This window comes from Prionailurus viverrinus, chromosome X, assembly GCF_022837055.1.
Source record: "Prionailurus viverrinus isolate Anna chromosome X, UM_Priviv_1.0, whole genome shotgun sequence".
NCBI lineage: Eukaryota > Metazoa > Chordata > Mammalia > Carnivora > Felidae > Prionailurus > Prionailurus viverrinus.
This window is the reverse complement of record NC_062579.1, coordinates 81,770,799-81,785,067: the sequence shown is the minus strand read 5'-3', so window position 1 is coordinate 81,785,067 and position 14,269 is coordinate 81,770,799. Positions and strand designations below refer to the sequence as shown.

Genomic DNA, 14,269 nt, shown 5'->3' with positions numbered 1-14,269 from the left:
TTTTTTTTGTTTTTTTTTTTTTGTTTTTTTTTTTTACGTAAACAACAAACAGAAACCCAAAACTTAAAATTAAAAAAAAAAAAAAAAAAAAAAAAAGACGCAAAAAAGACCTGAAGCCTAAGGCCATCCGTCTGGATCTCCTTCTCTGGTGTGTTACCTGAGCTTTTGCGATAAGAATGTCAAAAGGGGAACTAGGTCTCTACAGAGGCTTTCCCGGCCAGAGAAGGCAGATTCGTGCTGCTTAAGGAAGGGGCAAAAGGGAAGCACTTCCTGGGCGCGCTCAGCACTTTGATGGCAGCTGGATTCGGAAAAGCCTAAATATTAATACTACAGCCCAAGTTTAAAGAGTGCGTGGGTTGGGCACAACTAGTGTAAAGGTTAGCCGGCAGGCAGGGAAACCCCCGAGGGCGCAGGGTGGGCAGGAAAAGTTTCAAATATCCTCCAGAGCCTGGCGATCTGTTCACCGGCGTCCCCCAACCCCGGCCCCGCTCCGACCCCCGAGCGGCTAGATGCTGGAAAGCAAGTAGCCCCATTTTTAAACGTAAACCTCTCCCCCTGGGCTGAAGAAGGCTGGAGTTACCAGCGTTGTAAATAATGTTTGCTTTTTGTTTTCCTAAGCAAGTAAGGGCAGACTGGAATTCCCTAGCCAAGGCCGAGGAGAAAGGAAGGTAAAGGGACAAAAAAGTAACTTCTGCGGGAGAGTGAGGTGACGGGGGGGGGGGGGGGGAAGGGTAGGGGGTGTATGGAGGGGGGGAGGTAGATCGAAGGACTTACCGCAGCCTCTGCAGGCTGCCCCCAAAGACTGAGGGCCAGTAAGAACAAGCCGGCAGCCAGGCTGATTCCACGCAGTTGCATTCTTCTCCGGCTCCCGCAGCTCCTTCAGCACCCGCACGAGATCCCTGGCTAGCTCGGACCAACTGACATAATCTTGAGGGTTTATGGGGAGAGAGCTGGAGTCGGAGACGGACAGCGAGGGTGTCCCAATTGTGCCCGTGGGCTTAGGTGAGACGAAAGCTTTTTAAGAGTTGAGCGGGGGTAAAAAAATAATAATAAATAATAATAATAATAATAATAATTTTTTTAAATTGGGGGGGAAAAAAGGAGAAGCTTTTCTTCCCTCCCTCCTCCCCTCTCCAAAGCCGATCTCTCGGGAGCACTTTTCCCTTCAGTCCGGACTTGCAAACTTTTTCTTCACGCAGGTCCCACAGCTCTACTTTCCTCCCTCTCTCCTCCCGCACCACCCCCTCCCCACCAGCCCTGGGGAATTTGAGGATCACTCCGCTCCGGCTTTAGCCTGCACCAGCAACCTGCGAGGGAGTGACGCTCAGTTATTTGGGGGAGGGAAACTTTCAGTTCAGTTGACCGAGCACCGTAAGTCCAACCGGGAAGCTTTTCTATTTGTTCACTTGCACCTTCCGTTGGCATTACTCTTCCCTGCCCAGTCCCACTCTCATTCGTGAGATCCCCAAAGCCAATTACAAGTAGACCTTAGCTGGGACTATTTTTTTTCGCGGATGGATCTTGGAGGAAGTGTGCCTTTTATTGTTAATGGCTAGAAAGAAATTTTGGTCGCCGCTCCCAGGGCTGCTGGTGCTCTTTGCCTTACACCTGCTCGCAAGACAGTTTCTACATACAACAGAATATGTGAAAATATTAGAACTATATAAGTATATTTATATTATTAAATATATTCTTATAACCGAAGAATTAAGAAAATGAACATACATGTATGTGAAGACTTTATGCGTGTTATATACATCTAAGATTGAGGCGCATTCAGGAGATATTAGTAATTATCATATGGTTGGATGTTATTGTAATATAGTCATATATTTTTATTTAACTGCATCGCTAAATGCCATAATTTTTACCTTTTATATTGAACCAACGTAAAAGGTATTGATTCTCATTGCGGTTGTGTTTCAGAAGGATTTAGTACAGGGAATTAAATAACTTTCTTGCAGTTGCCTTTAAAAGTAACACAAACACCAATTGGAAACGTTTATATAGAGTTAATGGCATTTGCACTGATGTTTCCCAAATAAAGTAGACTTGAACATTACTTTCGTAATCCTGATCTACAGATTGGTTAAAGTACCAACAGGCCCAGAAAATACTTTGTGTGGACTCCTGGGAAGATCTTTCGGAGATTTGCCCAAGAATTCTTCAGAACATTTCTGTTATCTCAGACCCTAGAATCTGTCACTTGGGAGTCTTTCAAGGCTTTGGACCTATTCATGGGGGCCCTCTCATCCTTAGGTTCTACTCCATTTTGGCTAGATTTCCAACTCCAGAAACCACCACCACCGCCACCCCCAAGAGCTTAGTATACAATCAATTAGAGCTTAGTATATACAGTCAATTAGAATGAGTGTTGTATGCATTTGGGCCAAGTGTGCAAGTGCAGTTTGGTGCCCATTTGTAGAAGTCAGTCCTGTGCCCTAAATCTATTTATGTGTAATTGTTAACAGTGGTTTATGGAAATGTATGCTGCATAGCTGCTTAGATCTTAGTCTTATAGGTCTCTATGGGCCTGTGCATGAAAACTATGCAGATGCGTGGGAATGTTATGTGCAGAGGTGCCTGAAAGTGAGAAAGACGCCCGGCTGCCCAAGGTAGGGGGGGATGATTGACAACAGACAGCCCCGCCCCTTTCCCCTCCATTCCTTCCTCTCCTGGTGTATGGAACTATCTTTTGAGTGCGGCAAGTTGTAGCGGGCACCGCTGACTGTTTCCCTTTGGGGCACGTCTTATCTAGAAGCTGAATTTAGTTTCTTCCGAAGTGAGTCAGTTCTCCCCCCAAGCCCGTCCTCCCGAATAAGGAAGCAGCCGCCGAGCATCAGCGGAGCCCTGATGAGCCTGGGCTGTGGAGCCGCTTAGCAGTCTCCCGGGACCCAGCTCCGGAGGAGCCGCAAGCATGCACCCTGGGTGAGCTGTTGCTGCCCCGAGCTCCCCTCCCTCTTTTCCACTTTGAGCTACTTTGCCGGGCCAGGACTGTAGTTGTACTTATGTCATTGCAGAGAAAGTGGGGGCAGGCAGCAAGAAAGGGTCGGGGGCTATGGACAGACATAGGACCCCGGAGCCTAGAGAGCCCATGTTACTCACCGTTCCTCCTGTTTCAGGTTGTGGCTGCTCCTGGTTACGTTGTGCCTGACCGAGGAACTGGCCGGAGCGGTGAGTCTCTTCTCCTGACCCCTTTCCCTCTTCCTCCCTTGACCCCCTCTCCATTCCACTTGTGTTTGTGTTAGGGGGTTACAGAAGGTTGGACTGCGAAGTAGAGTTCACATCACTCTCGTTTCTAGTGGGAGTTAATGGGGTTCTTAGAGAGGAATAGCGCAGTGTCACACGTATGCCTTTGGGACTCAGGCATCTTTCTGTCCCAAAACTTCGTAGCGGGTTGAGAAAATAAAAGTAGAAGACACAAGAGGCACACATTTCCCAGCCTGTTCCCAGACGACTTAAGAGGAGTGACATCTGATGCCTTTCTCTGCATCTATCTCCAAGGAGGAAGAAATGTAATTTTCCCTGCTCTACAAGAACATGAATTGGCACACAGGTTTGAGAGTGGGAGGAGAGCACAAGGAGTGGGAATTGAAAGTGTCCTGAAAATTATGGAAGTTAAGCTTAAGTATTTGCTTGTGAGTCCTTTGACAGTACCAGATGACAACATCTGGATTCTTTAACTACCTGAACTGAACTAATACCACTAATGGTGTTCAATTTCTGTCTGATGTTTCCTTCCACTGGTTTTCTGTGTCATCAAAAAGTTAAAAGTTAGTGTTTAGAATAGAAAAAAAAATCTAAAAGTTAACATTTTATAGGCTGTTTAGATATCATCCATCAAATCAGCTAGGAACTGCAGGCAGAGGAATTTCTGTAGACATCTGGTCAAGAAAAGTTTAATGGATCCCAGAAAGTGGAGAGACCTCAAATGTAATTACTAGGATAATTTACCAAAGGTGGAATGACCCAAATAATCAGAGATGCTGCTGTTTTCCAGCCTCAGTAGCTGTTTATGCTGGCAGAAATAAAGTTAGCTGTTAAGTTCAAATACGAAGTTGTTCCAACTATTAACTACTATATCACTGCTCTACTTAATAAACTGTTAATAGCCAAAGTTACGCACTATGTAGATGACAGATTAATATATATTCCAAATATTTACTTTGTAGGTTTTGACAATTTAAAATGATTGGCTGTATTTTTAATACTTAAAATGTTTTTAAATACTATTTATAGAGCCATACTTAATGCAACCCAATAAAATCGGCTAATAGTTTATGGGAGGAAAAAGGATTACTTTGTCCTGGCGTATATCTGTAAGAAAATATTAGAGTGAAGTGAAATGATTTCTCTTATGAAAAGAGAATGATGCCAGAATACTTGACTTTTAACATCTTGTGACCCCCCCCACCCCCCAACTCAGAACATCAGCTCCTATGTAAGTAAATTCTAAACTTTGTAAACAGAAGTATTGATCTAGGGTTCTGCCTACTTCTCCATCTGATTCCTCCAGTACACAAGTTTACTTATGTGTTACCTTGAGACTCAATACTACATTTATTGAAAATGCCACGTTTTGATTAGTTAACAATTTGGGAATCTTGCCACTTGTAAAAATGTTATGCTTGGGCAGCATACCCTCCAGCAAAACCTTTATTTTCAGACTCTAGCTGATTGTATTCAGTGTACTTTGGGAGAAAAGGCATTAACAAATCATTCTAGATAGCTGGAGACTGCCCAAACACTGCATCTCATCACTTGATCTCCTTAAAAGTCACTGAAGGATTATGCCTTAATTCTTAGAAGTATTTAAGCATGTCTCCAAAATCAAGCACTGCTTTGGTGTGTGGATTTTAGATTCTGTGTCACTGTTTTACAGTGTCACCTGCTGTCAGTGTGAGTGACCCTGGTAAGACTAAAATAAACCTTGAGATACACTGACAATATTTTTTTTAACCTTGCTTATGTCCAGAGCTGCTTCCTTCACTGCTATTTACTCCTGCATAATATCTTTGGCAGTGTAAAGCTATTTTGTTTTCATTTTGTGGAAAATGGCAAAGAAGAAGAGGAGAGTCACAAGATAAGTTCTCAAAAGGTGACTTTTCTGAAGACAAGTTTCTTACTTGTTTTTACTCTTTGTACTGGATTCTCATCTATATTGGATGGTCTCATCTCCTCCTCTCAAGTCCAGTTTATCCTCTGGGTTTGTGATGTTTCACCTTTCAAGTGGTCTTAGATCTTTGCATTCTCTGTACCTTGTTTGACTAACATTAATGAAAAATAACTTACAACTAGGCTGACAAGGAACTAAGTTGTGGTTCTCTATAAGAAAATTTGTTCACTGTGAGAGTTAAGTTGCCAATAACATAATGTTGGTGAGCATTTGAGATAGGGTCTTTTAGGTGCTTTTGAGTTCTCTTTGTTTATAAAGCAGTGCTATTTAAAGGGATGGAAAGCTAAATGTTAAAACCTGGGATTAAAGAATGAGTTTCTGTAAACTTCTTTTAAAATAATGATGATCTTCATTGAGGTGAAATATTGGCACAATTTATCTGAATGAGATAGAGCCTAGGATTTCAGAATATCCATAATCAGTTTTGGTTATTAAGTTCCTGAGGCACAGCACACAAAGATTTATTTAAACATAGTTTCTAACTTTCTAGGATTTCACTTTCTCAGACAATGGTGGTCATTACATTCCTTAAAAGATAAGATACCTAATGATAAATTATTATCTGCATGTACCTTCATCGTTTTAAAGAAAAGACTACAAAGATTCACGTCTCGCCATAATAGGCCAACATGACCAGCAGTTAAAATATGCGCCCAAAGTAGTCAGGGTCCTTATTTTTTTTGTCCCACTTTACCCTAAATCTGCTTTCATGGGTAGCTCTAATACAAGCAAGTATATTTGAAGTCAAAGCCTAATGAGAATCATTTGGGTGGAGAAGATGCAAAGGGGAGAAAATATACGTCTGGCTATTCCCTTCTGCAAAGAGCATAGGCAAAATGCCTTTAGCCACATTCAAATCAAGGTGTGATTGAAATACAAACTTCTTTCCTTAAAGTTGTAACCATAAATTCACCCCATTTTATGTATACAATTCAATGATTTTTAGTAAATTTGCCAAGTTGTGCAACTATCACCATATCCAGTTTTAGAACATTTTCATCACTTTGTAAGATCCTTCATATCCAGTCATATCCCCATTCCCACCCCTAACCCCAAGCAAGCATGAATCTACTTTTTTATCTCTATATATTTTTCTTTTCTGGGTCTTTTCATATAACAGAATCATATAATATGTAATCTTTTGTTTGGCATCTTTCACTTAGCATAGTGTTTTTGAAGCTCATTCAATGTTGTAGCGTGTATCAGTGTTTTACTCTATTGATATTGGCATTTAATATTGGTATTCCATTATGGATATACCCCATTTTGCTTATACATTCACCAGTTAATAGACATTGGGCTCTTTCCAGTTTTTGGCTATTATGAATAATGCTGTTATGAATATTAACATGCAAATCTTTGTGTGGACATACAATTTACTCTTCTTGAGTAGATATGTAGGAATAGATTTGCTGGGTCATATGAAAAATTTATATTTATGTTTATTTAAATATTTTTCCATTTTAAAATTGGGTTGTCTTCTTATTATTAAGTCGTAAGAGTTCTTTGTATATTCTGGATACATGTCCTTTGCCATACATATAATTTGCAAATATTTTCTCCCAATCTGTGGATGATGGTTGGTCTTTTCATTTTCTCAGCATGAAAATTTAAAGTAGTCTTTTGCTATACTTGCTAGCAAATAACCTATATCAGATAGTTATGAATAATCACAATATATAACATGTATATGTGTGTGTACACCTAGAATATATCTCTTGGGATGACTGGGGATACTGATACATATGTATGAGTACATCATCAAGGGAATCTTCAAATGACTACATGAATGGATAACACATAACTGATAATGTGGCTACATTATTGACAGATCAAAAACAAACATTTCAAGACAGGAGAGGAGGGGAATTAGATATTAGTATTTAATGTGTTACTAAAGAAACAGATATATAATTACATATCACAAATTTGTTTTATTATATTTATTGATGATTGTATTTCAATATAATTGGTTTCCACTGTAATCCCATGTGCTTTATTGAATATATTTAAATTTTTTTAATGTTTATTCATTTTTGAGAGCGAGAGAGACAGAGCATGAGTTGAGGAGGGACAGGGAGAGAGGGAGACACAGAATCTGAAGCAGGCTCCAGACACTGAGCTGCCAGCACAGAGCCCCATGCAGGACTTGAACCCACAAACCGTGAGTGAGATCATGACCTGAGCTGAAGTTGGACGCTTAACCGACTGAGCCACCCAGGCACCCCAAATACATTTAAAAATATTATTCTGAAAAGGAGTCCATAGGCTTCACTAGACTGCCAAAATAATCTATGACATTACAAAAAGAAACCCTGGTTATGCAATTGGATTTTAGAATAAACAAATTGTCACTTTCTAAGGCTTGTTCAGGCATGAGGGCATTTGTATTGACTACGAATACAAATAATCTGTTAGATTTTAGGCATATCATGGAGTCCCCAGTAAATATGCCCTTATATACTAGAATCTTATGATCCAGCCAGATCACAGGAGCAAAATATGCTGTTTCCCTAGTTACTTCCTTAATATAAGAATGAAATAATTCAACATCATATTGTAAGTCCTAGCCAGAGCAATTAAGCAAAAAAGAAATAAAGGCATCCAAACTGGAGAGGAAGAAATTGTCACTTTTTGTAGATGACATGATATTGTTATAGAAACCCCTAAAGATTCCATCAAAAAAAATGTTAGAACTAATAAATTCAGTAAAATTGCAGGATACAAAATTAATACACTAAAAAATCTGTTGTATTTCTTTACACTATTAAAGCACTATCAGAAAGAGAAAATAAGAAAACAATGCCATGCACAAGTGTATCAAAAATAATAAAATACCAGCGAATGAGTTTACCAAGAAGGTGAAACACCTGTACAGTGAAAAGTGTAAGATATTAATGAAAGAAATTTAAGGAGACACAAATAAATGAAAACATATTCTGTGTTCATGGATAGACAAAAATTAATATTGTTTAAATGTGCATACTACTCAAGCAACACACACAGATTCAGTGCAATCCTTATCAAAATTCTTGTGGTATCTTTCACAGAAATAGAGCAAACAATTCTAAAATTTGTATGGAACCATGAAAGATCTCAAATAGTCAAAGCAATCTTGAGAAAGAATAAGAAAGCTGGAGGCATCACACTCCCTGATTTCAAACTATATTACAGAGCTATAGTAATTAAAACAGTATGGTATTGGCATAAAAACACATAGAACAATGGAAGAAAACAGAAAGCCCAGAAATAATCTCATGTATATATGGTCAATTAATTTGTGACAAAGGAGCCAAGAATATACAATGGGGAAAGGACAGTCTCTTCAATAAATAGTGTTGGAAAAATTGGACAGCCACATGCAAAACAATGAAACTGGATCACTATCTTAGACCATAAACAAAAATTAATTCAACATGCATTAAACACTTAAATATAGGACCCCAAACCATTAAACTCCTAGAAGAAAACATAGGCAATAAGCTCTTTTACATAGGTCTTAAAGATGATTGAATTGGATACCAAAAATAAATAAGTGGCACTACATCAAACAAAAAAGCTTCTGCATAGAAAAAGAAGCCATCAACAAAATGAAGAGGCAATCTACTGGAAGGGAGAAAATAATTACAAATCATATATCTTGTAACAGGCTAATATCTAAAATATACAAAGAATTCATACAACTCAATAGCAAGAAAAAAAGCAGACCTATTAAAAATGAGCAGAGGATCTAAATAGACATTTTTCCAAAAAAGACATACAGATAGCCAACAAGTACATTAAAATGTGTTCAATATCATTAATCTTCAGAGAAATGCATATCAAAACCACAGTGAGATATCACTTCACACATGTTGGAATAGCTAGCATCAAAAAGACAGTGATAACAGGTGTTGGTGAAGGTGTGGAGAAAAGAAAACCTTATGCACTGTTAGTAGGAATGTAAATTGGTGGGACCACTATGGAAAACAGTATGGAAGTTCCTCAAAAAATTAAAAATAGAGCTACCATGTGATCCAACAATTCTACTTCTGGGTATTTATTCAAAGAAAACAAACAAACAAAAAAAAAAAAACAATTTGAAGAGATATACACACCCCCATATTCATTGCAGCATTATTTACAATAGCCAAGACATGCAAACAACTTAATTATTCATTGATAGATGAATGGATAAAGAATTTGCTACACACCCACACACAGTGGAATATTATTAACCCAAAAAAGAATGAAATTTTGCCATTTGCCAAAACATGGATGGACCTCAAGGACATTATGCTAAGTGAAATAAGTCACACAGAGAGAGACAAATATCATATAATCAATCTTATATGTGAAATCTAAAAAAAGAAAAAACAAGCTCATAGATATAGAGAACAGATTGGTGATTGCAAGAGGCAGGGAGTAGGGGATGGGAGAAATGGGTGAACTGTTTTTTTTTTTAGTTTCATAAATTGAATAAAAATTTTTAAAGAATGAAACAAATAGATCAATATCAATTGTCAATATGTATTAGTTTTTACTTGCCCCAATTATGTGAATAGTTCCATAATTTCACCACCATGCTTGGAGTATAGACTTGTCCTATTCTGTATGGATGACAGAACATACACATATAGAAAGAACTTATTAGGAAAGTGCCATGTTATATTAAACTATCAAGTCCTTTTAAGCTGACTATATGTCCCAGTGAGGTAGATCATAGGGCTCTAACTTGTTTTAAAATCTGATTAAATGTACATAAAAGACCTGATAAACATGCTCAAAGGAAAACAGTGATGGGAAAATTAGCTAAGAGCAATTATCCACTCTCTTACCATCTTTAATTATTCCCTCTCCTAGGATTTCTTTTCTGTTCTACTATAATGTCTCCTCCATTATAAAAAAAATAATTAAAAACATAGCTTTATTTTTCTCCATCACTCTAAACTTCTCAGTCATATTGCCACCAAACTTCTGGTTATTGTCTACTGTTCTTCCACAACCATTTACCTCTAAGCCTATTACAGTCTAGACTGAGGCTATTCCACCAAAATTGCTGTCTTTCAAGTTACTAATAGCTGCCTAACTACCGAGCCCAGTGGATTCTTGTCAGTCCCCATTCTATCTGACTTATCTATTGGGTTTTCCTCCAGTTTTATTGAGAAATAACTGGCATACATCACTGTATAAATTTAAGTCATACAGCATGATGGTTTGATTTATATGTATTGTGAAAAGATTATCACAATAGGTTTAGCAAACATACATCTTCCCATATAGATACAATAAAAAGAAAAAAGGGGAAAAAGTTTTTCTCCTTGTGATGAAAACTCTCAGGAATTACTCTCTTAACATCTTTCCTATATACCATACAGCAACGTTAGCTGTAGTCATCGTGTGTACATTACATCCCTAGTACTTATTTACCTTAAAACTGGAAGTTTATACCTTTTGAACACCTTCTTCCAATTCTCCTTCCCCCCATCCTCTGCCTCTGGCAACCACAAGTCTGATCTCTCTACTGTAGTGTTGGGCATTTTCCAATCATTCTGAAACTACCTTTACTTTTTTAACTTTCAAGACACTATGTCTCATTATTTATCCTTGTACTTCTCAGATATTTTTATTTGATTCATTCAACATTTTTTACTGAGCAAGCACTATATTCTAAATAGTATGTCAGGCTCGGATGACACAGTGATGAACAAGTCTGATCTGATCTTTGCTGTCATAGAGCTTATAATCTTCATTACTCTCTGGTCCTAAAATGGTGCTTTTTTTCCTCAGCATTTTATCCTTTGCCTTCTTCTTGCATCAACAGTTTTAACTATGACTCCTATACATTGATGACTATCAATTTATATTTCCAACTTAGACATGTCTTTTGAGTTCCAAACCTATATTTCCAATTACCTAGTAAGCCCTTGTACTTGGATATCAATTCATTGATACATACAAAACACTTAAAACAGTGCCTAGAGCACTCAACCAATGCCAGCTATTATTATTTTCTATTGCCCCAGCACAATGTATCCAAAAATGAAACTGTTTTCCAATCCTTTCCATGACACTCCAACCTGCTGTTCTCTCTCTTTTCTATCTTTGTGAAATATCACTATTTACCCAGTTTCAAGCAAGAAACTATAGAATCAGCCACTAACTCCCATTATCTCCATCCTTCTCACCAAGCTCCACTAGTTTTACCAAAAATCTGTAGAATCTAGCTATTCCATTCATATTCTATTGGTTACAAATCTCATCATCATGTATCAATAGCCTGTTAACTAGTTTTTCTACCTCCTGACTTCATTCTAATCTGTGCACTGCCACCAGAGTTATTTTACTAACAGCAAATACAATTACGTTATCTCCTCATTTCAAACCTTTGTTGGTTTGTCGTTTCTTGCAGTATTAAAATACATACTCCCTAGATTAGCACATTTAAGGGCCTTCATTATCTGGCCCCAACTACCATTCTAGCCTCATGTCTGTGTGTTTTTTTTCTTGCCAACCCTCCTTCTCTAGCTCATAGTGTACATTACACTTCATTCAGACTGAACTCTCTATTTCCTATCTCTTTGCTTTTACATATGTTGTCCTCCTTACTTGGAATGTCTTGCTCCATTATTTACACTTTCTCCTCTACCTAGGGAACTCCTACTCAATCTTTAATACTCAGATAAAATGTTATTTTTTCTATGAAACCATCCCAGACCTCTTCAGAAAGAAAGTGTTCTTTCTTCCCCCCAGATTCCAAGGTTCTTTGGGCCTCCTTGTAGCCCCTGCCATGTAGTCGTGAAAGTCCTGTGCTTACTTGTCTGTGTTGCCCTGTTCAGCCTTGTATATACAATGTCCAGGATACCGCCAACCATATAATGGGTGATCAACAAGTGACTTTCAAACGAGTAAGCAGATTTATTCCTAATGGCCTGCAACAACTGCCTTTTCCTTGTCTACCTTAACAGTTACTAGTGTTAACTCTAATAACAATTGCTTTGATGGCAAAATAGCAATCTTTTTCAATAGTGTAACAGTGAAGAGAAAAGACTCTGGAATCAGACTTGTGTTTGAATTCTGCCTCTGCCCTCTAACAGTTCCTAGCTGTGGGACTTACGGCAACTCAACTTACCTTCCTGAGACTCAGTTTTGTCATCAGTAAAAGTTGCATAATGACATCTTCCTCTTGAGAGTGCTGTGTGGTTAGAAGAAATAACATATGTGAGATTACCATTCACAACATATGTGCTGAATTCTCCTTCTGTCCCCCCTGTAGGCATTCTTGATTTCTTTTATTCTTGAGGGAAAACTAAAAAAGGATTCCCCAATTTTGACAACTGATACATGACAAGGTGAGAAAAAGGGAGATGTCAAAGTAGACTCTCTCCTCCACAGACTGTATGTCTGGAAGATTGGCTCTGTTTCTCAGTTGTCCCCCTTATCTCTTTTTCCCTCTTCTACCACATTAAAAGTGACATATAATTTCTAGTGCTTTAAGTTTAAAAGCATTTTCTCAATATTATTTTATCAGCTGCTCACAGTGACCCCGTGAAATATACAGGGCAAATATTTTCAGCCCAGAGGGATTAACTGATTTATCCAAGATCACACATCCAGCGAATGGCAGCATTTGGGTTAAAACCCACTATACGGTGCTGTCTCTCTAATTCAGGCATTTTATTGTCTCTTATCTGGACTCCTACAACAGACCTGACTGTTCTGGTTTCAGTCTTCCGCTGCCTCCTACCTTCTTTCCTGATATCCATCCTCTCTGCAAGCAAAGGCCTTATTCTAAAACACAAATATGATCTTACCACTCCAACGTTTGTGAAAGCTCCTTATACCCATCATCATCTGGCCCTGCCTACCCATTTGATTCCATCTGCTGTTATTGTTCTAGAACTGATGTTTAGATCACAGTTATACTTTTGATGTTGGCTCAACATGCCATGTATAGTCACTCCTCCTGCTTTTCTTCTGTTTGAAACACCCTTCTTTTCTCATCCCCTGCTTTCCTCCTGTCTCTGCAGATGGACATATTATTCTTCCCTTAAGGCCCACTTCAGTGAATATTTTTCTGAAACGACTCCTTTCTATCCTTCTGTCTCTCCTTCTTCCCTTCCTTCAAAATGGTATTTATTTAGTGCCTACTATGTGCCAAACACTGTAGTCATCCCTGTCGTTTGCAGGGCCATGGCAAGTACTAAGCCAGGGTGGCTGGAGTGTGGGGGTCGGAGAAGTGGAGGGAGGTCGGCAAGGATGGTGTAAGAGGAGGCTGGAGGAATAGGAAAGAGCTAGACATTCCCTGCACTCTTGTTGGCTCCCTGACTCCGCAGAGCATTTACCTAATACCTGTGGTAAGGTGTATTTCCCTAGATGGAGGATGATAGGCATCATAGTTATTGCTGGCCACCTACTCTGTGTTCAGCACTGACAAACACTTCATGCATGGTGGGCTCAAATCTGTGGCACAAATCTGCCCATTCCAGGTTTATAAAATTTAGGGATGCCGTATGTGTCTTTTCTCAAGCTCTTTTTGTGTTCCACGCCTAAGTCTGGAGGTCTACTTCCTAATTTTTTTTTTTTCCTTTATGGATTATAGTGTGGTCAAAAAATAGAAAACTCCAAATCTGGAGCCAGATGTTCCTGGGCTCAAATATAGACTCCAGAACAAACTATGGCCTGAGTACCATTCACTAAATATATTAACAGCTGTAAAATTATTACTATTGTTATTCTTCTCTGATCACTCACTGTGACTTCCTGTGTGCTAGGAATGAGTAGTGAACACATTTGATGGGACATTTTAGAGAAAATTGCTTAATTATTTGTTGAATTCCTTTCTCAAGCTTCCTAGGGGAGAAGAGGAGGTAGAATTGTTACACTGGTTCCAGTTTCTCCAAAGTCCTCTACCTCTGTGGCCCTACCTTTGTGACCCACTGTGGAGACCAAGGTCCCAAGTAAAGATTACATCTCAAGGTTGCTCCTCAGGCATCTTTGAAGTCCTAGTTCCCCTTTGTCTAACAACAATAGGGCTAGTTTGCCATTATCTTTCAATTTGGTTTACTTGTACTGGGAGGGGGGGGCAGGTGGTGCTCTTCAGTGGAAATTTCC

At 38.8% G+C, this 14,269-nt stretch overlaps 2 protein-coding genes across 6 annotated transcripts in view; one reads left to right on the top strand and one right to left on the bottom strand.

Annotated features, from left to right (window-relative positions):
• The window catches only part of COL4A5 (collagen type IV alpha 5 chain), a 239,082-nt gene extending 237,868 nt beyond the window's left edge, over positions 1–1,214 (bottom strand). For all 3 annotated transcript variants that reach the window (XM_047843863.1, XM_047843864.1, XM_047843865.1), the window contains exon 1: positions 775–1,214. In XM_047843863.1, coding sequence (XP_047699819.1) covers positions 775–855 — 81 coding nt within the window. In that variant the 5' untranslated portion in view covers positions 856–1,214. The remainder of the gene's footprint in view (positions 1–774) is intronic.
• A 1,453-nt stretch (positions 1,215–2,667) lies between these two features.
• Positions 2,668–14,269, top strand: part of COL4A6 (collagen type IV alpha 6 chain) — a 322,473-nt gene continuing 310,871 nt past the window's right edge. For all 3 annotated transcript variants that reach the window (XM_047844389.1, XM_047844388.1, XM_047844387.1), the window contains exons 1-2: positions 2,668–2,928; positions 3,123–3,174. In XM_047844389.1, coding sequence (XP_047700345.1) covers positions 2,918–2,928; positions 3,123–3,174 — 63 coding nt within the window. In that variant the 5' untranslated portion in view covers positions 2,668–2,917. The remainder of the gene's footprint in view (positions 2,929–3,122; positions 3,175–14,269) is intronic.